The sequence below is a fragment of the Vulpes vulpes genome, chromosome 2 (assembly GCF_048418805.1).
Source record: "Vulpes vulpes isolate BD-2025 chromosome 2, VulVul3, whole genome shotgun sequence".
Classification (NCBI taxonomy): Eukaryota; Metazoa; Chordata; class Mammalia; order Carnivora; family Canidae; genus Vulpes; species Vulpes vulpes.
Window position 1 is genome coordinate 105,212,295 of NC_132781.1, and position 25,679 is coordinate 105,237,973.

General features: G+C 37.9%; 1 protein-coding gene across 5 annotated transcripts in view; it reads right to left on the minus strand.

Moving 5' to 3' along the window:
• The window catches only part of PTER (phosphotriesterase related), a 101,267-nt gene that overhangs the window by 45,425 nt on the left and 30,163 nt on the right, over positions 1-25,679 (minus strand). For 3 of the 5 annotated variants that reach the window (XM_072749435.1, XM_072749431.1, XM_072749433.1), the window contains 2 exons: positions 21,323-21,793; positions 19,744-20,009 (listed from right to left, as the gene is read on the minus strand). In XM_072749435.1, the coding sequence (XP_072605536.1) occupies positions 19,744-20,009; positions 21,323-21,754 (698 nt within the window). In that variant the 5' untranslated portion in view covers positions 21,755-21,793. Of the gene's footprint in view, positions 1-19,743; positions 20,010-21,322; positions 21,794-22,833; positions 22,926-24,887; positions 25,062-25,679 lie in introns of those variants that run through there. The other 2 variants (XM_072749432.1, XM_072749434.1) reach the window with 2 other exon arrangements.

Here is a 25,679-nt window from a genome sequence, read left to right on the forward strand (position 1 = left end):
TATTGGGACAGCTTTTTGGCTTGACTTTCAAAATCTGACCAGAATCTGGAGATGTAACCAGCAGGAGAGGTCCTGCTACCCTTCTGGTCCAAATCACCACCATCTTTTTCTCAACTGTTCTTCTTGCTTTTCTGCCTTTGCTCAACTATGGTCGATTAAAATATAGCAACCAAAGGCTATCACCACAACTAAGTCAGATCAGGTCTCTCATGTGCTCAAAACTCAGCAATGGCTTCCCATTTCCCTCAGAGAAAAAGCCAAGGCTTTGCAGTGGCCCCTGAGGCCATGTGTGACCTCTTTGATGTGGTCTTATAACAGCCCCCTCTCAGAGAAGAATGGGGAATCCAGTTTTCCAGATGTCATTTTATGTAAATGCTTCCTATATTAAAAATGTTATCTGAAGAATATCACCATAGGTGAAGATATCTTTCTAGAGGAAGACTAACATGTTTCATAAGATTCACCTACACATGTGAGTTTCAAAAGTAGCCCCTGGGAGTTCTTATTCTGTAGAATAGCATATAGAAAGGAGTATGATTTGCGGTGCGTGGTGGTGGTGGGGGAAATGGTCCTTCTGTAAAATATCCTTAAAATTTTCATAATCACGTGGAGAAAAGATTTCTTCAGAAGGGGAAGCAAAAGCTGGTATTTTGGACATTTGGAACATGCAGTTAAAAAATGAAGCTGGCAAAATTGCTATCATTAAAAAGCCAGACGATATAGATAAAATCATACATTATATATTACATACTACATATTATGCTATATATATATTATTTTTACTGACATTTGGCGATATGACACCCTCTGGATAACTGAACATTAGTGTGAAGGAAACTGAGAAATAAATTCACTTTCATTCCCTTACTGATGTGCAAAATCCATGCGGAAAAAAATAGCATTGGTGATCATGCACAATTTTCAAAGGAAAATCCTGAAAAAAAAAAAAAAAACCCAGAGTTTGGGATTAGATGTTAATGGGGGATAGGATGAGAGAGTTAGATGAAGCAAAAATAAAATAAACACATAATAATTATCAGGTACTTAAAACAGCCCTATCTCATTTAATCCTTGCAAAAACTGTATGAGGAAGGTATGATCATCCCATTTCATAGATGAAGAAACTAAGACTCAGAAAAGTTAAGTAACTCAACTTCCAAAGTGACAGGTTGAGAATAAAGCCAGAATGTGTTTGTCGTAGAAGCCATGTTTTTAGGCCATGCTGCCCCTTCTGTGATAGGAGGGAGCATCTCCCACATGTAGCGGCCCCATGCCTTCTCACTAGCACTTAGCTATGGAGCAGTGCACCCCACCACAAAGGCACCTTGGACCAACCTGGCACCACATATGTCTAAGAGGGTGACTTAACCACGTTAAATTGGCATCCCGCTGGATGACTTCCAGGGACTGTCAAGGTGCTACTGAAGTTGCATTTATGCAAGTGACTTTTTTTTTTCACTTGGAGGAAGGATTGACTCCAAATGTCAAAATAGTACCATGGGAAAATGTACTCTGCTTGACGTCTTTCAGATGAGAATTAGCAAAGGTCCTGTCCCTTCCAGTCTTCAGTGACCTCATAGTACTTCTCATACAAGGGGAGGTGTCAACTCCAGCCAGTTCTGCTCATTCCATATTCTATATCCATGAAAATTATATTCTTTCTTATTCCAATCTTCCCAAGTGCTTAAGGTAAGTATTTTTCACCTCTTGCCCTAAACAGTCAGTGGGGTGATTTTGAGATACAGAGAGGCTATACTGCCCTTTTACACTGGAGAAAGTCCCTTCTTCCAGGTGGATGAAGGGGTGGCAGTGTCGTTTGTAAAATGTGCAGGGATTTCCTGGGAAAAAGGTGAAATTTTTGCATCAAGTATTTGTTCTTGTCATTCATATTATATATACTATTTTCTTTCTTCCATATTTTATACCTTTGCTCCCTAACTAATAAATTCGTTCTATATAAGGAACAAGCATAAATTAATCACAAACATACTGCCATCAGCCAAAAAAATGGCACCTAAAGTGATGTGGGAATCTTCATTTTCAGAATATGGTTATCATTCACTAGTATTTTAAGGCTGGTACTAAATCGCAAGACCGTTGATTCTGTTTTTCAAACCTCCTTATCCAAGCGCTGAGGGGTTTAGTTTAATGTCAAAATGCATTCTGAATGGGAGCAAGGAAGTCTGTGTGAGGTGATAATTTAGACAAGGGTCTGTAGGATGTCTAGGTAGAAAGAACTAAGGAGCAGACAGGAAAGGATATGATTCGTGGGTGTGATCCAGATGATAACAATATCTAACATTTGTCTTGGACTTTCCAGTTTCAAAGAACTCTCAAATACATTATTTCTTTTCATACATTCAGGCATACCTTCATGAATTAATTCAGCAAGCATCTACTATCTTGTACTATCAACCACCTTATACACTAGCCTCTGCTGGGAATACAGATATGAGGAAGGAATTTAAGCTGCTGTCTAAAGGAATGTAAATTATAAGGGATCAAGATAGGTATTTAAACTCATAATTACATTTAATATGTTGAAAACTTTATTTTAGTACAACTAAATATGAAGAGTTATGAAAGAAAAATGAAAGGAATAAGTCATTTGAGTGGAGTCTATTTAATAGAAGACAACTCAGAGAAAGGTTGGTGGGGTTCAGGTGTTGAGGGATGGTTGATTAAAAGAAAACCTGTTGAGAGTCTGAAAAGGAAAGAAGAAAGAAAGAAAGAAAGAAAGAAAGAAAGAAAGAAAGAAAGAAAGAAAGAAAGAAAGAAAGAAAGAAAGAAAGAAAGAAAAGAGAGCGAGAGAGAGAGAGAGAAAGAATCTTGTTGTTCCTGAAGATAAAGCTGTAATTATCAGAGCCAAAGTACATGAGGGTAGAAGCAACTATTCACCTATTAAGAAATTAATTTGTTTAGATTTTATTTATTTACTCATGAGACATAGAGGCAAATACATAGGCAGAGGGTGAAGCAGGCTGCCTACAGGGAGCCTGATGCAGGACTTAATCCCAGGACCCCAGGATCACACCCTGAGCCAAAGACAGATGCTCAACCACTGAGTCACCCAGGCATCTCCACCTATAAGAAATTATTGATCATCAATTTATACAATGAGATATTAGCTGGATAAACAAAGACAAATAACAAACACACTGCCCCATCCTTCAAGAAGTCCAGTGTCTATTAGAAAAAGGAGACATGGAAACATGTAATTGTTTTACAGACCTACCTAGTGTAGTAATAAAAGGACTAATAGGAACTGGGCTGGCTCAGAGAAAGAGATAACAGACCCTGCTCAGCTCATTCAGGAAAAGCTTTGTAAAGAAGAAAACCTTTCATGAGCCGCATATTGAAGAAAGACTGCCAGGTAGATAAGGGAGAATGGAGTATCCCCAGCAGAGGGACTAGCTTGTGTGAGAAGCATCTAAGAACAATCAGCATGGGGCGCTCAGCATCACAGTCAGTGTGGCATTAGCGCAAGCCTGGTGTGGGTGCTAGAGATAATGGGAGGGGAGGTGGAGGGATGAGTTCAGACCAGATGATGAAGATGACTGGATTTCGTGTGGAAGTGAAGGGGTTCTTAAAGAGCTGTAAGTCACGGTTGAGAAATGTAATCCAGTTTGCACTTAGATCAAAATGGTGGCCATGTGGGCAAAGCTAAGGGAGCGATTCCTGTTTGGAGACTATTACAATGGTTCAGGTGGTAGATGAGGGCCTGACTTAACCATGGAGGACTGGATAAGAGGGCTCATATTTGGAGATCTTAGTGAGGTAGACAGGTGTCACCATGTGGGGGTGCAGGGAAGGGAGGGATTTAACATCTGGGTGAATAATGCTGTCCTTGACAAGAATAGGGCAAGCAGCAGGAAGAGTAAGTAATGAGTCACTCTCCCCATAGTGACAGCAATGGAGAAGGAGAATGGAGGGCAGCTGATTAGATGTTAGTAGCATTAAATGATACCAAGAGCATGGGAGGAGCCAGTTCTGAAACTCCCAATCCACTAGTGAAATCACTATGCCACATATTATCATTATTGGATAGATGAAGAAGCTAAAGCTTGGATCTTTTAAGTGATCAAAACCCCCGGTATTCCTACTCCTGTTCTAGTGCATTTTCTTTCCATTACACTTCACTGTGACTTTTCTATGAATTCCTGAGCCTAGAGACTTAGCAGCACTAACTTGAGATCAGACTAGCTCAGGGCCTGACACAGAGAGAAGCACAGAATATATTCAATCCTAAAATTAATGAATTGGACCACGTAATTTTTTAGAGCTGGCATACAAATACAGAAATAGGTGGATATATCTATACAACTGATTTATTAAAAACAATGCTGAGTTTCAATGACTATTTTAAAAGTTATCACAAAAGTAATTCCAAAAAAACCCTTTGTCTCTCTCCCCACTGAGTTGCTCAGTTTAAAACCAGTGAATATTTGTAGATAGTGTTATGTGCGACTCTTTAATATTTTATAGGAGTTTTTCAACAACTGCTTAAGAGAATTACTAAGCTCACCTAGAACTATCCATGTAATACCAATGAATATTTAATTATTTATAATATAATGTCTCAAAGAAATTAATATGTAAGTTACTATAATCTAATAAATTCAGTAATAAATGTAATTCTAAAACACTATTCATGTATACTCCTTTATTGCTAATGGCAGTTGCACTTTATACATCCGAAACATTCTTAACTGATAAATTTCAACTATTTTATTTTTAATGTCAAAATAGAAACTAAATGGAATGAGGCAAGTTGTTTTTCTTTTTTTTAATTTTAATTCCAGTGTGCTTAACATACAGTGTTATATTAGTTTCAGGTGTACAATGTAGTGATTCAACAGTTCTATGTATTACTCAATGCTCATCAACATAAGTGTTACTCTTAATCCCCTTAACCTATTTCATTCATCCCCCCCACCTACCTCCCCTCTGGTGACCATCTGTTTGTTCTCTAGTTAAGAGTCTGGTTGTTGTTTTTTTTTTTTTTTTTGGTCTGTATCTCTCTTCTTTTTTTTTTGCATTGTTTGTTCATTTTGTTTCTTAAATTCGACATATGACTGAAGTCATATGGTATTTGTCTTTCTCAACTTGGCGTATTTCACTTTGCCTTATACTCTCTAAATCCACCTATATTGTTGCAGACGGCAAGATTTTGTGGGGGTTTTTAAATGTCTGAATAATATTAATATATATACATATATATAATGTCTGAATAATATAATATTCATATATATGTATGTACATACATATACATATATATGTATATATTCGTGTGTATATATACATACATTTTACATACATATACATATATATGTTTATATTCGTGTGTGTATATATATATATATACACACATATATATATATATTTCCCTTGTTCTTTATCCTTTCATCTATTGATGGACACTTGGGTGGCTTCCACACTTTGGCTATTGTAAATAATGCTGCAATAAACATAGGGATGCATATATCCCTTCAAATTAGTGTTTTTGTATTCTTTGGTTAAATACCCAGTAGTGCGATTCTTACAATGTAAGGTAGTTCTATTTTTAATTTTCTGAGGGACCTCCATAGTTTTCCAGAGGCTGCACCAGTTTGCATTCCCACCAACAGTGAATGAGAGTTACTTTTTCTCTACATTCTCATCAACACTTGTTTCTTGACTTTTTGGATTTTAGCCATTCTGAAAGTTGTGAGTGATAACTCATTATGGTTTTGATTTGCATTTCCCTGATGACTGAGTGATGTTGAGCATCTTTTCGTACGTCTGTTGGCCACTGGATGTCTTCTTTGGAGAAAGATCTGTTCATGTCTTCTGCCTATTTTTTAATGGGATTGTTTTTTGTGTGTGTTAAGTTGTATAAGTTCTTTATATATTTTGGATACTAACTTTATTGGATATCTAATTTGCCAATATCTTTTCCCATTCAGTAGGTTGTCTTTTAGTTTTGCTGGTTGTTTCCTTTGCTGTGCAAAAGCTTTTTATTTTGATGCAATCCAAGTGTTTTATTTTTGTGTTTATTCCCCTTGTCTCAGGAGATGTATCTGGAAAGATGTCGCTATGACTGATGTCAGAGAAATCACTACTTGTGCTCTTTTCTAGGATTTTTATGGATTCAGGTCTCACATTTAGGTCCTTGACCCATTTTGAGTTTATTTTTCTGTATGGTGTAAGAAAATGGCCCAGTTTCATTCTTTTTCGCAAAGCTGTCTAGTTTTCCCAACATTACTTGAAGAGGCTTGTTTTTCTTTTCCCTCATCGCATATTCTTTTACCCGTTGTCAAATATTAATTGACCATATAATTATGCGTTTATTTCTGGGTTTTCTATTTTCTTTCACTGATCTCTGTGTCTGTTTTTGTGCTAATACCATACTGTTTTGATGACTACAGCTTTGTAGTATAACTTGAAATCTGGAATTGTGATATCTCCAGTTTTGTTTTTCTTTTTCAAGATTGCTTTCACTATTTAGGACTTTTTGTTTGTTTGTTTTGGTTCCATACACACTTTAGAATTGCTTGTCCTAGTTCTGTGAAAAATGCTGTTGGTGTTTTAATAGGGATGGTATTAAATCTGTAGACTGCTTCGGGTCATATGGATATTTTAACAATATTTGTCAAAAAAAAAACAATATTTGTCTTCCAATCAATGAACATGGACTATCTTTCCATTTGTGTTCTCTTCAATTTCTTCATCAGTGTTTTATTGTTTTCAGAGTACAGGCCTTTCACCTCTTTGGCTAAGTTTATTCCTAGGTATTTTATTACTTTTGGTGCAATTGAAAAGGGATTGTTTTCTTAATATCTCTTTCTGCTGTTTTATTATTAGTGTACACAAATGCTTGGATTTCTGTATATTGACTTTGTATCCTGCGACCTTACTGAATTCATTTATCAGTTCTAGTAGCTTTTTTGGTGGAGTCTTCAGTGTTTTCTAGATATAGTATCATGTCATTTGAAAATAGTGATAGTTTTACTTCTTTCTTGCCAATTTGGATACCTCTTATTTCTTTTTGTTGTCTGATTGCTGTAGCTAGGACTTCCAGTACTAAGTTGAATAAAAGTGGTGAGAGTAGACATCCTTGTCTTATTCCTTACCTTAAGGGAAAAGCTCTCTGTTTTTCTCCAGGGAGTACATTGCTAGCTGTTGGATTTTCATATAAGACCTTTATTATGTTGAAGTATATTCTCTTTAACCCTCCTTTCTTGAGGGATTTTACCATGAATGGATGTTGTACTTTGTCAAACGCTTTTTCTTCATCTATTGAAATGATCATATAGTTAAAAGGATCATATCCTTTTTCTTACTGATGTGATATATCAAATTGATTGATTTGGGAATATTGAACCACCTTTGTGTCCTGAAAATAAATTCCATGTGATTGTGGTGAATGATTTTTTTAATGTATTCTTGTATTCAGTTTCCTAATATTTTGCTGAGGATTTTTGCATCTATATTCATCAGAGATATTGTCCTGTGGTTTCCTTTTTTTGTGTGGTATCTTTATCTGGCTTGTGGGTAATGCTGGCCTCACAGAATGAATTCGGAAGTTTTCCTTCCTCTTCTATATTTTCAGAATAATTTGAGAAGAATAGGTATGAGCTGTTCTTTAACTGTTTGGTAGAATTCACCTATGAGGCTGAAAGTCCTGGACTTTTATTTTTGAGAATTTTTTGATTAATAATTTAATTTCATTCTTGGTAATTGGTCTGTTAAGATTTTCAGTTTTTCCCTGCTTGGGTATTGGTAGGTTATATGTTTATAGGTTGTCCAGTTTTTTTGGCATATAATTTTTCATAATATTCTCTGATTTCTGTGGTGTTGGTTGTTATTTCACCTCTGTCATTTCTGATTTTGTTTATTTGAATACTTACTCTCCCCTCCCCCCTATTTTTCTGATGAGTCTGGCTAGAGGCTTATCAATTTTGTTGCTCTTTTCAAAGAACCAGCTCCTAGTTTCATTGATCTGTTTTATTGAGTTTTTGGTTTCTATCTCATTTATTTATGCTCTAATATTTATTATTTCCTTCCTTCTGCTAGTTTTAGGTTTTGTTTGTTCTTCTTTTCTAGCTCCTTTAGGTGTAAGGTTAGGTTGCTTAGCTGAGATTTTTCTTGCTTTTTGAGATAGATATATTGCTACATACTCCCCTCTTAGAACTGCTTTTGCTGCATCCCAAAGATTTTGAACTATTATGTTTTCAATTTTCATTCAATGTAACTTTCACTCCTTTGATTTCTTGTTTGACCCATTTATTGTTTAGTAGCATGTTATTTAAACTTCCATGTATTTGTGCTCTTTCCAGATATTTTCTTTTTTTTTTTTAAGACTTTTATTTATTCATGAGAGACAGAAAGAGAGAGGCAGAGACATAGGCAGAGGGAGAAGCAGGCACCCTGTGTGGAACTCAATGCAGGACTTGATCCTAGGACCTCAGGATCATGACTGAGCCAAACGCAGATATTCAACCACTGAGCCACCCAGGTGCCCCTTCCAGATATTTTCTTGTGGTTGATCTAGTTTCATAGTGTTTTGGCCAGAAAAGATGCATGGTATGATTTCAGCCTTTTTGAATTTGTTGAGACTTGTTTTGTGGTCTAAAATGTGATCTCTTCTGGAAAATGTCCCATGTGCACTTGAAAAGAATGTGTCTTCTGCTGTTTTATGGTGGAATGTTCTGAATATATCTGTTAGTTACATCTGGTCCAGTATGTCATTCAAAGCCACTGTTTCCTTGTTGATTTTCTATTGGGTGATTTGTCTATTAATGTAAGTGGCACATTAAATTCCCCAACTATTATTGTATTATTATTATTTCCTTTATGTTTGTTAATAGCAACTTTATGTACTTGGCTGCCTCTGTGTTGGGTGATGGATAATTATAATTGTTCTAACTTCTTGTTGGACTGTCTTCTTTATTATTATATAGTGTTCTTCTTTGTCTCTTATTACAGTCTTTGTTTTAAAGTCCTTTTTGTCCATTATAAGTATTGCTACCCCAGCTTTCTTTTGACATCCATTTCCATGATGTTTCTCCATCCCCTCATATTCAATCTGCAGCTGTTTTTAGGGCTAAAAGAAGTCTCTAATAGGCAGCATATAGATGGGTTATTTTTTTTCCCATCCTATCACCCTACGTCTTTTGATTGGAGCATCTAGGACATTTATATTCAAAATAATTGTTGATAGATGTGTATTTATTGCCATTTGTTACTTGTTTCATGGTTGTTTCTATAGATTTTCTCTGATCCTTTCTTCTCTTGCGCTCTCATGATTTGCTGCCTTTCTTTAATGATATACTTGGATTCCTTCCTCTTTATTTTTGCATATCTATTACTGGTTTTTGATTTGTGGTTACCATAAGGTTTGTATATAACATTTGCATATAGCAGTCTATATTAAGTTGATGGTTGCTTAAGCTTGAACCCATTTTTTGTTCCTCCCACCCATGTTTTAGGTATATAAATGTCATATTTTACATCCCTTTATTTTGTGAATCCCTTGACTGACTTTTACAGAGATATTTAGTTTTACTGCTCTTATGTTTCCTACTTTTCTTCTTACTCTTACTTATGGTCTTTCTTTTCCACTCAGAAAGTCTCCTTTAATGTGTCTTGTAGGGCTGGTTTAGTGGTCATGAACCCCTTATCTTTTGCTTGTCTGAGAAACTATTTCTCCTATTCTGAATGGTAGCCTAGCAGGATAGAGTATTCTTGGCTGCAGATTTTTTCTTGTCAGCACTTTGACTAGATCATGCCACTGTTTTACGGTTTGCAAAGTTTCTATTGGAAAATCTGCTGATAGCTCTATGGGGTTTCCCATGTATGTAACTGTCTTCTTTTGCTGCCTTTTTTTTTTTTTTTTAAGATTTATTTATTTATTTCAGAAAGAGAGAGAGAGAGAGAGAATGGGGGAGGGACAGAGGGAGAGGGAGAGAGAGAGAATCTCAAGCAGATTCATCCCCACTGAGCACAGAGCCCAACATGGGCCTAGATCCCAGGACCCTGAGATCATGACCTGAGTTGAAATCAAGTGTCAGACGCTCAACCAAGCCAGCCAAGGTGCCCCCTTTTTTTGCTTTTAAGGTTTTTTAAAATCAGAACTTTTTACCATTTTAATCACTGTGTGTCTTGGTGTGGACCTCCAAGCAGATCCACTGAAGTCAAGGTGAGTGGGGCTTGGTGTAAGCAAGTTAGGTAGTAGATGGTGGTGCCCTGCTGGTTCTCACAGGTGGCTTGGTGTTTATGCTGGGGGGTGAGAGAGGAAGATGGCACCTGGCAGCTCTTTGATTCCTGAGGGGGTCTTCCAGTGATCCCTGCCCCTCCAGACTTGCTCTGAGATGACTAAATAGCTTTCTCTCCCACATGCCCCAGGCATTTTTCAAACTTTTGCTTCTAGGCTGTATCTCCATGGGCTGTTTGTTATACTGTCTCTTGAAGGGCAAAATTCAGCTTATCTCTGGGCTTTCCCAGAAATGAGTCCTCCAATTTTTCAAAAGTCCAGGCTTTAAGGTCCTCTGATTAAATTCTGGTAAGAACTCAGAAAATTTGGCCCGTCTTGCTTTCAAAGCCAAATACTATGGAGATGGGTCTTCCCTGTGCAGCCCAAGTATTAGCCTATTTCTCTCTCCTCTCCTCACCCAGGGCTCCTCCAGCCCCCAAGAAGAGCCAGCCTGTTTCATTCCACACACTGCATCACTGCCCTTTGTCCTCTCTGATATGGCCTCTTCTCTACTTTCAGTGATGGAGTTTGTTCTGGTAGACTTCAGGTCACTTTCTGAGTTATTCACACTGACGCATTGTTGCATTGTATTTGTGGGATGAGTCAAGCTTAGGGTCCTCTTGCTCTGCCATCTTTCCAGCCCCCCCCCCCCAAGTTCTTAATGTGTGGTCTAAACACTGCCTAGGGTTAGAAAGTAAAACTCGTTATTCCAATTAAAGATTGCCCAGAAACTTTGGTTTCACACAAAGTCAAACCTGCAATTAGAATGGTGCATTCACATGAACACATTCGTTTATTCCATATATGTATTTTAAAGATGCATTTTTTTCTTTTTGTATTAAGGCCTTACTTTTATGGAACAGCCTTTTCAACATGAGAACATAATTGGAAATGAAAAGCAATAGAAAAATAATTCAAGTTGTTCTGTATTAATAGTATTCCCCATTACCTATATTTGAATAAGCATCTTCCTCCTACATTATTCACTTCCCTGACTGCCTGGGTCTAGACCTTACAGAGATATTTAATGACATCATAGAAGGAATGATGTCACACTTTCAATATTATGACTTAAGTGTAGACTTACGCAAAAGGAACAGATGGCTTCAAGAGAGAAAAACCCTTGTTTAAATTAGACTAAAACCAGAAGTTGGCTCTGAATTGTGAAGTGTAATTAAAACTTTATTTTAAAATACATTTCACAGTTTATATACCCTAGGAAGAGCTTTTTACCATATGAACTTTCCAGCTGCCACATAGCACAAAAGAGGTTGCGTTTTTCATGTAAGGCAGTACACAGTTCAGGGAATGATGGTATTGAGAAGATTGAAGATAAATCTCATAGACATGGCAATCCTATTTTTTAAAATGTCACATTTCATGGGAATGGTGTCAGAGTCATGAAAAATCGCTTTAGAAAAAAAAAATACTGGTAGGAGGTTTGGATGGATATAATGTACTGGAGAGAATACCTGACCAGTGCTTTGGCCCTGACATGGGCTGGTCTGCCCAAATGTCTGTTAAAGAGTATGATTTGGGATACTTCACAAATATCAATTACCAGCATAGCTTAAGTGCATTTTATTTGGCATTATTTATGTGTTTTAAAAAGTTCTGCTACCTTTCAGTCTGTCAAACGTTTGTCTGGATTTTTTTTATTTTCGTATTAAATAGGTCCTGCAAAGAAAGGAAATCCATGATAAACAATAATAGGGGGGAATCCCCATAATGCTTTAAGGGGTTAGAAGTAATTTTTCTTAACCTCTTTTGACAGATGAGCAAAGGACTGGAAGGTTTAAGTGACTTGGTCAAGATCACACAAAAAAGTGCTGGTGTCAGACCCGGAAATTAAGCAACATGACGCCAGCACACCATTTCTCCATCGTCCCATGCGTAGAACAGAGACAGAATGAATATACATTGCACTAATTAAGGAATAGCTGCTGCCAATATCATCACACAATTTTAACCTTAAATGTATTCAGAGTTTGTGTTTCTATGTCAGTGAGTACTCTCTACAAACTAACGTAGATTTTTATATAAAATTTGGCCACAGTGTTACAAGTTACAGACAAGCGGCCATAATGACATGTTTAAAAGCATTTGGGTTTTTTTCTCTTTTTTTTCTAGTTTTTCTTTCCTATCATCTGTCACAGTGATAGCAGAAGAAATGTTAGTGGACATTAGTAAACTTAAAAAGGAGAGTGTTCTTAGTACACATTTTCTTTTTTAAAACTCTCACTTGCTTATCAGGCCTCTACTTTGTTGCCTGAACTGATTTCTTTCATTTTTCACTCCATGGTAGGATCTGAGCCAATCTGACTAAATAAGTTGTCTTTACTATAAATAATGTTCACAATGTATATACTATACAATGTGTACTCATTCCTCTCAGGCGTACTCTACTTATGCACATAATGCATGCATATGCATAATGCTAATAATAAACCGTTAAGCAATACAGCATGGTACACACAGGATTCTAAATGTGATAAACCATTTCATGTGCAGGACATACCAATTGTTCTTTCTTAAAAATCCTACCTTACTATTTAAGTATATAAAGATGTTTTGCCCAGTTTAAGTTGGCCAAACATTTGCCTGGAATTGTTTTTGAGTGAGTTCATGTTAATTCACTAGCATTCATAGGAATTAAAAGTGTACAGTTCGGAGGATACCAGATAATAATTTTTTGGTGGCTTTTCAAAGACAACCGTAAGGTTAAAAGTCACTATAATTATAATTCAGTCGCTATAATTATGCCTTCAGTTGGAAAGCAGAGAATGTGTTGTGTTCCCTGCTCCATCCCAGCATCTAGTACATGAGGCACTCAATAAATACTTGTTGAATGAATGAATGAAGCAATATTCCATCCTCTCACTTCATCTAAATAAAAGCATGAAAAAATGTGTCAAAATTGTATTCTTTAAAGAGTTAGGTGAATTTGGCATGAATGATCAGAGGTAGAGAGAATTAAATGCATTATTAGGCCATCCCTTGTGTTCTACCTTTTCTTCCAAAACCCTTGGGTCAAATCCTACCCTCCCCAGGGAGCAATTTTCAAAGAGAAAGGTGGACTCTTTTCCTGCACTTAATTATTATTGTGCTCCTCATCAAACTGTAGGCCCTGGATTTCCATCAAAGCTCCATGGTTTGTTAGATAGATAACCAAGTAGAAAAAAAGATCAGAGGCATAGCACCTGTCTTTTGCCCTCCCGAGATGCAAAACTTAATCAGGAAATAGCACCCAGATGCCTTTCAGCCACGTTGTTTTACCCAGCTTTCACTGGTAACGAAAGAATCGTGTTGCCACAAAAATCCCTCCAGCTCCTCTACAGTACACGAAGGATAATATTTCCTTGGAAATGAATTGCAAAAAGGCCATCCATGGTGCATCTTCTTTAATCACGCACACCCTGTATTAGACCAGGGGCAGAGGCAGTGCTGTGATCATACACCAACTGGAAATGTAGAGAGAGTTTTAACAGGTAGTAAAATCATAATACATGATTCAAAGGCATAAACCCTTTGTGGATTCACAACCCAAACAGGGACACCTAAGTGCAGGTGTTAGTTTTCCAATAACTGTTGACTTTGGGTGGCTGTACCTGTCAAGGGCAGCCCCCTGCCACGTTCCCTGGGGCTAAATTCACAGCCATCCACAAGCATGTCCGCAGGCCCATATTTCTTAAGGAGAACAGATGGTTGGGGGAGGGCCTAGACACAGAAGCAGATTTATCTTGTCAGGTTGTTATCTCCAGGTAAATGACCTTAAGCAGGTCACAAATGGTCACATGACAACAATGTGGTTCAGAGGTGTCCTGAGGTGTCCGCCATTCATTAACTCTTCCTTCTCAGGGTCCCTAGTGCTCCTTTTGGATAGGTAGATGGCGGTTTTACTATTGTGGCCATGTTGTGTGAGTGTGTGCATACGTGTGTGTATATGTATTTTGAGATAAACTGCCTTGTGCATGAATGCTAGTGAAGATTTATACACCTTCAAAAGATTTCATTGCTTTAACGTGCTGGTGAACATCTTGGAATTTTTTTTTTTTTCTCAAGCAATAGAAGTCCTAACTTTAAGGGGATAAATGCACCAATTTTATAGGTAGTCAAGGCTGAGTGTCAGTCCTGGTGAGGACCCCAATGTTCTAAAAAACAGCTTCAGAGCAGAGCCTGCTCCTTGCCTGGTCACCGCACAATCAGAACAGCCTGTGGGTTCAGCTCCTTCTCCTTTATGCCTAAAAAGGCGTGGTGGCGAGAGAAATGAATGATTCTGTGTTTTGTTTGGCTTGTTTTGTTTTCCTGAAGGTCTTGTTTTCAGAACACGCTTCTTTCTTTGTGTGTGTTGTCTATGCATTTTGTTGCATGAAATACATGCCCTTTTGTGATTTGTCCCCATTAGAAAAGCTGAAGTCCTTGCCCTTTCAATACAGATCAGATTGTGTGTGCAGCCCAGCAGACCTCAGAGAGTCTGTGAAAGGCTGACCTAGTCAAGCTTCAGCCTGGCAACTGTCTTGCTGTGAACCCCCGCATCAAAAAGCTAAAGTTGCTTGCATCTGTCTCCGATTATTTTTTTTTTCTGTTACTTTATTCCATTTGTTTTTCCAAATGTACCACTCTTTTTCTGAAACCATTTTGCCCAGTTGCCTCTCCACTGAAATGTTCCTACTTCTGTGTATTGCTTTTTCAGGCGCTGGAACCCTGCATAGTCCCTAATATAGGTACAGAATGGGTGGCTGCTCTAGAAATGGTTTCAGGATTTTCTAGCATGCTCTGAATTTGTCTGATGTCGGGCCAACCTCTCAAGTGCATCCTGAGCCATTCTAGAGGGAGGACTGACTGGAATGGCAGCCACTGAAAATTAGATCATGTAGCTTTGTTATTTAAAAGAAAATACACATATGTGCACATGTATGTGTTGTTTGATTTTATGAGCAAGGATGTCCTCCTGTACTCGGAGTTAAGACTTTTTTCACCATTTCTAACAAGAGCCTACTTTCTAGTAATGTCAAACATAATTTTATAACTTACCTACTTGTCTAATTGTAAAGAGAATTAGGAAGGATTCCTCTTTAAGGATCATGGTGGACTAAATGTTCCCAGGAAGCTTTTCCAGCATAGTGCATGTAAAATACTGAATAAAATGAATGGGGGAAAAGTCATATTTTTAAATGCTTGGGTAGGCTGGTGGGGAAGTGAAAGACTGGCTCATGGTGCAGAAACAAGAGAGCAGAAAAAATGAAATGTGAGGGAAGACCTAGAGCGTCCATCTGCCTGCCAGGGAGCGGGGTAGGTTAATGGGCCAAAGCAAGACAGAGCCCAGCCTGGATGAGGAAGGAGGTAAACTGGAGACATGGTTTCCATCAGCACATAAAAGGAGTTCTCTCTCCCCCAGACCATACTCATGGGGGTGGCGGAGCACGTAAAAAGCTGGTCCACAGAGGGAGTCTTCTGTGCTTTTCTCAGTCTTTTTTTTTTTTTTTAAGATTTTATTTATTTATTCATGAGAGACACAAAGAGAGAGGCAGAGACAGGCAAAGGGGAAGCAGGCTCCCTATGGAGAGTCCGATATGGGACTTGATCCCAGGACCACAGGATCACGCCCTGAGCCAAAGGCAGACACGCTCAACCACTGAGCCACCCAGGCATCCCCTTTCTTAGTCTTGGTTTCTGCTGAAAGGGAAGGAGATTGAGAAAAAACATCTTCAGGAAGAATCCATAGCCATGAGCCTGCCTTCATTGAGTACGGGGGCCAGAATTCATAGAACTTCTGTGGTTCTTAACTCCTTGAGTCAAAAGTTTGAAGAGTCACAAAAAAAAAAAAAACCCAATACTTTATTATTCCACTTGTATGAGGTACCTGGAGATGTCAGATTCATAGAGGTGAACGAACGGTAGAATGGTGGTTGCTGTGGCCAATAGGGAGGAGGAGTAGGGACTTGTTCAGTGGGTATGGAGTTTTACTTTTGTGAGTGAAGGGTTGTGGAGTTTGGTTGCACCACAGTGTGAATGAATGTATTTAACACTACTTCAAAATGAGTAAGATGGTAGGTAAATTTTATATTATGACAGTTTTACCACAAATAAACATTTTCATTTTTAAAAACTGAGTTTAAAGTAGACCCATATTGGTAGTGCCCCTACTGCCTACAAGTATAGGCAAAATATCCAAAATAAAGAAGGTTAAAACCTTAAGAAAAAAAAAGCAAAAACAAAAACAAATAGAGGACACCTGGGTGTTTCAGTCAGTTAAGCATCCAACTCGCAGTTTAGGCTCAGGTCAGGATCTCATGGGTGGCGAGATAGATAGATAGCCCCAGGATGGGCTCTGGGCTCAGCAGGGAATCCGCTTATGATTCTCTACCTCTGCCCTTCCCCCCATGCAGGCTTACTCTCCCTTTCTCTCTCTCTCTCTAAAATAAAAAATTAAATGTTTTTTAAAAAATTCTATAACCTATTTACTTTTTTAAAAAGATAAGTTTTTTGTTCTTAATATTATAAACCAAATTGATAGACTAGGCAACATATTGATTGTGCTGGAGAGAGAAGTAGTAAATAGGAAGATAGAGCTTTAAGAAAATAGATCATCCATGCAAATGGATGGAAATATGAATGAGATGCTAAGAGACCTGAAGGGCAGGTGTTCAGATCCTACATATATTAAACTGGAGTTTATGATGTAAATAATCAAGAAGATACAGATGAAGCACTATTTGAAGAGACAATGGCTGAAGTTTCCCAGGAACTAATGAAAAATACATCTTCATATCCATGAATCCCAAGCACACACAATAAAAAGAAATTTACACTGAGATAGATCATAGTGCAGATACAGACTCCCAGAGACAAAGGTGTTAGAAACGGAAAAGTCAGGTTACCTCCAAGGAAGCATGATTAGGTTCAGCCAGCTTATTAACAGCAATAACGTTATTGAAAATGGAATATCTTTAAAGTGCTTAGAAAAAGTAACTTTTTAAAAAAGATTTTATTTATTTTTCGTGAGAGACACAGAGAGAGAGATTGACAGAGACACAGGCAGAGGGAGAAGCAGGTTCCATCCAGGGAGCCTGATGTGGGACTCTATCCTGGGTCTCCAGGATCAGGCCCCGGGCTGAAGGTGGCACTAAACCGCTGAGCCACCCAGGCTGCCCAAAAAAGTAACTTTTAAGTAGAATTATCTGTTTTTTTTTTGTTTTGTTTTTTTTTATTTTTTTTTTAGAATTATCTGTTTTAATTAATTATTATAAATTATGTATTCTATTTAATTGTCTCTTATGAATGAAGGAATGAAGTGAAGACATTTTCAGACACATTATATTCTAAATATTCATTACCAGAACAGACACACAATTAAGGAACTTCAAATGATGTATCTTAGGATATTCAAAGATAAAGATCTGAGATGAAGAGGGAATGGTAAGCAAAGAAAATAGCAATCAGAAAGGCTAATCTAAATATGCATTAAGCATCTATATGTTTTATGATAGTAAAATAATGTCTAATCACTGGGTTTAAGAAAAGAAAATAAGCACAAAACCTGGAAAAAATAGTATATATGTCAGACGGTGATTTAAGGTGAAGGATTCTAAAGTCTTTGTATTACCAGGAAGGTTGGTAAAATATGCATTATATTTAAAATTTGGTATGTTAGATATATGTGTTACATTTTCTATTATAACCACTGATAGGATAGAAATAATATAGATACCTTCCAAAGTGTTAAAGGAGAAAGATAAAATAAGTTGAAAAAAGTCAATAAAAGAAATAAGAAAGGATGACATTAACTATGACAAAAAGAAAAAGTTGGGGGTGCCTGGATAGCCCAGTTGGTTAAGTGACAGACTCCGTTTTGACTCAGGTCATGATCTTGGAGTCACAAGACTGAGCCCTGCCTCAGGCTCCAGACTCTGTGAACAGTCTGCTTGAGATTCTCCACCTCTCCCTCTGCCCCTCCCACCACTCACATGTGCTCCCACACACTCTCTCTCAAATAAGTAAATAGATAAAATCTTAAAAAAAAAAAAAAAAAGGAAAAGTGGAACAAATGTTTTAGTGAGTAGTCAATGTAAATAAACTGAAGTTTTCATATAGAAGAAGACACTGGGTAAAACCCAAAACCCAGCCACATGCTCCTTATATAAGACACATTTAAATTATAAAACTAACATAGAGAGGTCACTATAGTCGCATTAATATCAGATAAAACGTCCTCTAAAACAGGAAGCATTACTCAAATTACTAGGGATAAAGCAGCTCAATACATCAATACATGTTGAAATAAATTTTAATTCACCAGGAAGGTGAAACAACTTGTATGCATGTGATAACAGAGTTTCAAACTGAAACCTGTACAATTAGAAACTAAAAAATCCACCATAATAGATTTTAACTTACTTCTTTTTGTAACCAATAGATTGAGCAGTCACAAAGTAGGAATATACAATTTTGAACATGGTTACTAATGTAATCTAATGGACCTATAGAAAGCATAATAATAGCAGAATACAATGCTTTTAAGAAACTAAGAAATATTTATAAAATTTAAAAATGTATCTTATCTTACTCATTTACATGATATATATCACACTGTTTAAAAAATGTGAAGAAATTATCCTTCTTGATTAAAGATGCTACATATGTTCTATATCATACAAAGTAACATTATCAAGTACATTATTTTAAATTTGTATGAACTTACCCTAGATCTCACAGCATATGGTAGGGTCAAGTTCTCATGTTTTAAGCCACCCAGTTTCTTATAATATGTTATAGTAGTCATGGGAAACTAAGACTACTACTAAACAAATAATATACTATTATTTTACTATTATGTTTTTTTTTAAGATTTATTTATTTATTATAGACAATGAAGCCGAAGAGCAGAGGAAGAATCTCAAGCAGATTCCACTCTCAGTGTGGAGCCCGATTTGGGGCTCAATCTCACAACCCTGAGATCATGACTTGAGCTGAAATCAAGAGTCGGATGCTCAACCGACTGAGCCACCAGGTACCCCAGTATTATGGTTTATAATTGCATTTTCCAAAATTCAGATGATGCAAACCATCAGTCGCAACAGCAAATTTGAATATTTACATTTTCTCAGGGTGAAACCATTCACTTTCCCTTCCCTTTATATTTGCAGATAAATTTATCACTCCAACTACTGACAAATACTGAGCATATAGACTTGGCAACTACTATAATATCAGACCCTGAGGCAAAGAAGTGAAGTAAACAGGGACAGTTACTATGAATGGTTATGAAGGATTAAGTAAATAAGAAATGATTTACACAAAAAACCTAGAACACTAACAGACCTAGAGTCGGGACACAAAAATGGCAGCATTGACTTTTATTAACATCTGTTGTAAAACTTTATAAATACTATCATCCAGGTGGTTAGTAGTTTTCTGTAGGTGATTAGTATTTCATTAATCTGATGATATTAATTTGATCATTCATAATCATCTGGTGACTTGAACTACTTTGGAGAGAGTCTGCTTACCTATCAATGTGGGACATAACTGTTTTGGAGATGTCTACGCCTGCTTCTTGCAACACGCGGATAATCTGAAACGGTGCACTTGGATGCCTTCCAGGATGAATAATAACAGGACAGCCCAGCTGAGCCTGGGCATGAGCTGTTGCTTGAAGAATCTTCTTCTCACTCTCAGTTAGAGGCCAGGAGCAACCAATTTCTCCAATGACGCCACACTTGATAGTAGTTCCATCAGCTCCATGGAGAATTTCATTAGTGAGGACATCAGTAAGCTAAGGAAGAGCGGGAAAGAAAATACATTATAGGCTGTGGAATTTATCAACCCAGAGTCACCACAGTATGTCATTGGCTTTATTCCTTTGGTCATTCATTCTTTAAAAAATGTATTCGCCATCCATTCCATTAATATTGGTCAATGAGAAAGGCCAAATCTCTAATTCAACAAGTTATTCTAAATCAGAGATTCAGTAATATCTTACTGTGATTATTTAATAAGAAATTTGTGGCTTTAGGAAGCTGTAGGGGGAAAAAAATGTGATTTCATGAAAGTACATTCAGATGAGAAAAAAATGTATAATTTCACCTAAGGAACATCTAGAACATAAAAAGACTGCCCTTGAACATACGTCAACTGTATCAACTAATCCTTTAATTCTCCCTTATTGACACAGTCCTTAAGCCCATACAGCAAAGAGAATTCACAGCACGCAATACTAATATCACATTTTTTGGTTCGTGTGTATATTACTACTAGAAGTGGTTGGGAGCATGTGTAATAGCTGACTTCAGGATAGTCCTCAAATAATAATAAGCATGTAAAAAGGTAGAGGCCCAGTTGGAAAATAATGCAGATAAGGTTTTGAAATACAAAGATTTTAATGATTGACTGAATCTTTGCAGACTGTGGCTGACCTTTTATGCCTGTCAAGCAGGCAATGGAAGATACACACAAATATAGACAATAGGTATAAATATGCATAAACACATACAGGCCTGTACAGAAGAGCACATAATTATTTCTTTTTATCTCTGAAAGATTTCCTTCCTTCTGCCCATTCTTGCCTAAGATCATATGATAACAAAAACAGGAATGATTTTCTCCTACCCTTCCTGTTTTGTAAAAGAAGGAAACATATTCGCCAATGTGCCAAGTCTCTGCCTGCCAAGTCTCACCCTACAGTGAATTTTTATTGCTGGTTATTATAAAATCCAGAAAGAAAATCAAGATTACATAACTGGGATTTATCATGGAAAAATGAGGTTTACAAACAGGCTGTGGCACCATTACTGAGCACAGATACAGTATATCCAAATCTAAATGTCAATGCTTTGGATTTTCCCGTGACCAGTGGATTAAGATCTCCTCCCTGATGCTTCTTTTCCTTTATGAAATGAAATGTTCCTAATTTTGGGTCCCAACTGGCAGATGTCTTTGCTAGCTAGCAAATTTCTGTAGCATGCCCAGCTACCTCTGAGTCCGTGACATTCCCCAATGGAGATGGCATGTAGGGATAATCCAACGTTGGAAGTTCTGGCCTTTCTGAATTTACACACAAATATTGTCGAAGACCTCAGGGCTTCTCACCTGCTCCACTGACATGGCTCTGGTCTCTGGAGAGTGAGTTGCATCCACATAAAACCCAGCTCCAGATATAATATGGACACCAGTCTCCTCCGCAAACCACTTTAGAGTCTTCACGTCTCGGCTAATCCCAACAGTCGTGTTCTCTACCAGAGCCCCTCCACCTTTGGCTTTGAAATTCAACAGTTCTTCCCTAACGGCTTCCATCTCCTGATTCAGCTGAAGATTCTCTTTATGGGAATAAGGGTTTTTTTGAATCCAAAATAAATTTTTCATCATAATAGGTTCCTTGGAGATAGCTTCATAACATGGAGGAGGTGGGTAGTAAGAGCAGTCAAAGGTCATCGTCAAATGTTCATGGGTCAGAGTACGGCCCAGTTTGCTTGGCTCTATGAGGCCCAAAACAGTTTGGACTTTCCCACTTAAGGAAGACATTTCCGATGATACCAGGAGATGCTCTGAAAAGAATGTTTTCTGGAGAAAAAGAAAACTAGAGTCAGAAAATTTAACACACACATAAATTCTGTCCATAGGGGCTGGGAGGCTGTTGAAGGTATACCTGCGTAAGGAAGAGAATCAATGAAACTAGAGATATGATCCCACTTATCATCCTGCCAAAGCCAGAGTCCGTCTCTAGTAAATTGTTTAAGCTCACTGCAGCCTTAAGTGACATGCATGGTGTTAAATGTCCCCTGGCCATTTCCACTGGGACTCCTTTGCCTGATTTAATCCCAGCCTCATCTACTGAAAATTTTTCTTGGTATTCACTGTTTCCTTTTGCTTAATTTTATCTCACTAGTCACAACTATGCTTCCTTGGTTAATTCAACAATAATCTCCATTTAAAAAAAAAAAAACTACCCATAATTAGTAACTTATACCAAAACCAGCCTTGTATCAGAACTTTTCTCATTTGTCATTTTTTCAAATGAATTAAATATACTGAGGCTACTGATCATTCCATTGCTCATTCACTGTCCAAGTGAACAAACTTCTGTTGAAAGTCCATCATGTGCCAGAAATTGTAGACATAAACACATGTAGGACAAACATCTCTGACTTAATGATTTAACAGATTATTCCCCCCCCAAAATGGGGGGGGGGACACCCAGGTTTAATAATAAAAGAACAAGAATAAAAACCTCTCTGCTCTGGATGTTTTCTTTTGGCTAAGGCTCATACTCAGAAATACTTCAAAAAAGCAAAAATCCAGGGTTCCTGGGTGGTACAGTTGGTTAAGCTTCCAACTCTTGGTTTCAGCTCAGACCCTGGAACTGAGTCCCCTATCATAGGGGTGGTGTGTAGTCCATGCTCAGCAGTCTCCTTGAAGGTTCTCTCTCCCTCTGCCCTTCCCCCTTTGCTTCCTCTCCCCCTCTCTAAAATAAATAAAGTCTTTTTTTTTAAAGAAGCAAAAATCCTTCATTATAATAAAAGTGACTATAATTTATTGAAACTGAAATTTGCTGTCTCCAAAGAGTAAAAATCTCTCTATTTATTTTCATTTGTAACACCTACCTACTAAGGATTCACCATGTTTCCATCACTGACAACAAAAACCCCAATTCCAGAGCTTTCATGTGTCCGTATGTTTCCTAAATGAAGGGATTCTATTGGAAAGAAGAAGGCACAACTCAAAGTATGAAGACAAACACCTTCATAGCCAAGAGTGAACCCCCTGCCAGAAACAGTGGTCTACACAGAGCGCTAGCCGCTCACATTCGGAGGATGGTGACAAACTCCCTGGGAACCAAGTAACAGAAAATGCCTTTGCTGTTCCTTAAAAAGACATCTGAAATCATTTTCCCCACCTCCCTGACCTTCTGAGCATGAGTTTTCTTACTGGTAAATTAGAATAACAATGCACAGTTCCTAGAGTATCATAGGAAGTCTTAAAATTAAATGAGATACCACAAGTAAAAAAGGATACCAGAGGTTTGGCACCCAGCCCATAAGGTCACCGAATAATAGCTCTGTTCTGCTAGTAGAAGGAAATATTATGTATTCCCTAGATTTTTTTTTCCAGAGGAAGTATTTGGTTAGAGGGGAGATCATTTAGGGGAGCAATTCACAGCAGGTGTAGTACATTTAAGAGACAAAGTGAAAAGAGACCCGAGTTGGGGGGAAGGGAGCACCAAGCTAAAGGCAGTTTTACGTCAATCCACAGCAAACATCTGGAACCGAGGAATGTGATATACATTGGTCCATAATGTCAAATAATTGATTTCCACTGTTTGGCAAAGAACGGTAGGACTTGTGGCTAGCCTGGCCATTTGTTTTTGGTTGGTGGTGCCCTTCTGTAAGACAAGCTTCCATCATCTAAATAATTTACTTGGTGACAGAAGCTGACATCTGTTTAGAGTCACTATGTAGCTGCCAATCACTGCACAGGGCAAGGATTTTCATCAATGATGTCTAGGACCTCACTGTTCAGTGCTTTATTCCCTGTTACCAAGACCAAGGAATATGTAGCTAGTTTATTCTGCTGAAAGAAAACCACAGTTCCATTAATAATTGATTCAATCTCCATATGGGTTGATTGACTCTTTCCTTCCTGTTGGCTCATGGGGGCCAGAAATTTGGATGAAACTAATGAAACATGATCACTATCACTGTGTGTCACCTATCCTTCATTTTTTAAGAGGGAAGAAAACAAACAAAAAATACTAGCACTTTTAGGAGAAAAGTATCAAACTGCATAGTTAATTGATACAGATTTGAAAGAGCAATGTTAGGAAGTTTCAAGCTCACAACCTGTGAATTTGTGGGGGGGAAAAAAAAACACTTAAGAAATGTCATCTCTCCTGGGAAATTCCTCAGGCAGAGCGACTCTGCTGCCTCCTGTGATCACAAACAATGTAACCCTGCACATTAGCTTTTTTTTTTCACATTAGCTTTTTGATCATTTTTATACATTTTTTCTATGGTACAAGAGAAAAATAACCAGCACTCACAATACTCTTGTTTGAATTCCTCCTCTATTTAAGATATATACATGGAATGGAAGTGTTTATGTAATAGTTCTATCCTTTTGCCTGCGGGTCAGTTTGCAATAAATTTAGGATGTGATGATGACTTTGTAATTTGATTTCCTGAAGTCAGACCCTGAGAGGGGAAAATCAAGTAAATTCCATTAAATTATCTGCATTAAAAAAAAAAAAACACCCAAAAAACAACAACAACAAAAAAACCCCAATGTAACCCATACTTAAAGGATGAGACTGGATGAAAGAAAAAAACCTGTAGCAGACGTGGCTCTAAGCTGGAATGTGCCTTTCAGTTGGATGGAATATGCATGGTTGCTGCGCGGCGGCGCGGTTCCTACAGGAACCAGGTGGCTCTTCCACCCACATTCAGCCTGAGCATTTGTTTTCGGCTCAGGTACCAGCAGAGGGTTACCACTCGCCTTCCACCATCGAGGTAAGGATTCAGAGTTAGGAGGACGGTAATGGGCACGGAGCTGCTCGTGCACAACTGTACAGACAGGAGTGACCCACACCAAAAAAAAAAAAAAAAAGGCAGGCTTCAGGCATTTTGCAGGGCATCCGCGGGAAGCGTGAGGTTGCACACACCTGCAGCACAGGCAGTGGGGAGAGTCGGCCGAGCTGTGAACGCAGTTGCCAGGAGCCTTGGACCACAGGTGGGAAACCTGAGCAGAGACACCAAGGCTAGGCTGCAATCGCCTGACCGCCGCTCAGAGGAAGCAATGCTGCTAATCCCAGCGGGTACGGACGTAGGAAGGAGCACCAAACTTTAACGGGGGAAAAAAAAAAAAAAAAAAAAAAACAAGAGAAGAGAACCAGTAGTTCTATAGTATTGTTAGTAGTATTGAGCTGGAAACCAGAGACAATATGTAGGATGTGGCATTTTTGAAAATATATGCATAAATTAACTTCTATAAAATATAGAGCAAATTTGCCAAACTGTTGAAGATTTGGTGGTGGTGGGTGGGTAGCTTGGGGGGTAATTTTGGTTTTGTTTTCACCCTGGCCATTATGCTTATTTATGATTTTTTATGATTTGTGATTTTTCGGTCTCCCTGAGTTGAATATTCATTTAGGTTACATTTCCCATTTCAGAGGATAGGACTTCCTGAAAATTTTACATATGAATGAGTGTCCTCCCGGACTCCATAGACTCAGTGCCTCTCCCCTGCCCTTGCCTCCACCACACCTGGTCCTGGACCTGGCTGAAGGTACCTGCTTTGCAATTTTAGATGCAGTAGTCAGATTGGCAAGGTGATGTTGGGTGAATTGATTCTCAGCTCACTTCCTCAAGAACTGTGTAAGTTTGAATCTCTCTAATAAATCCTGTTCTATTTCACCTCCAGGTGTTTTCTTTCCCTGATCAAACTCTACCTGATA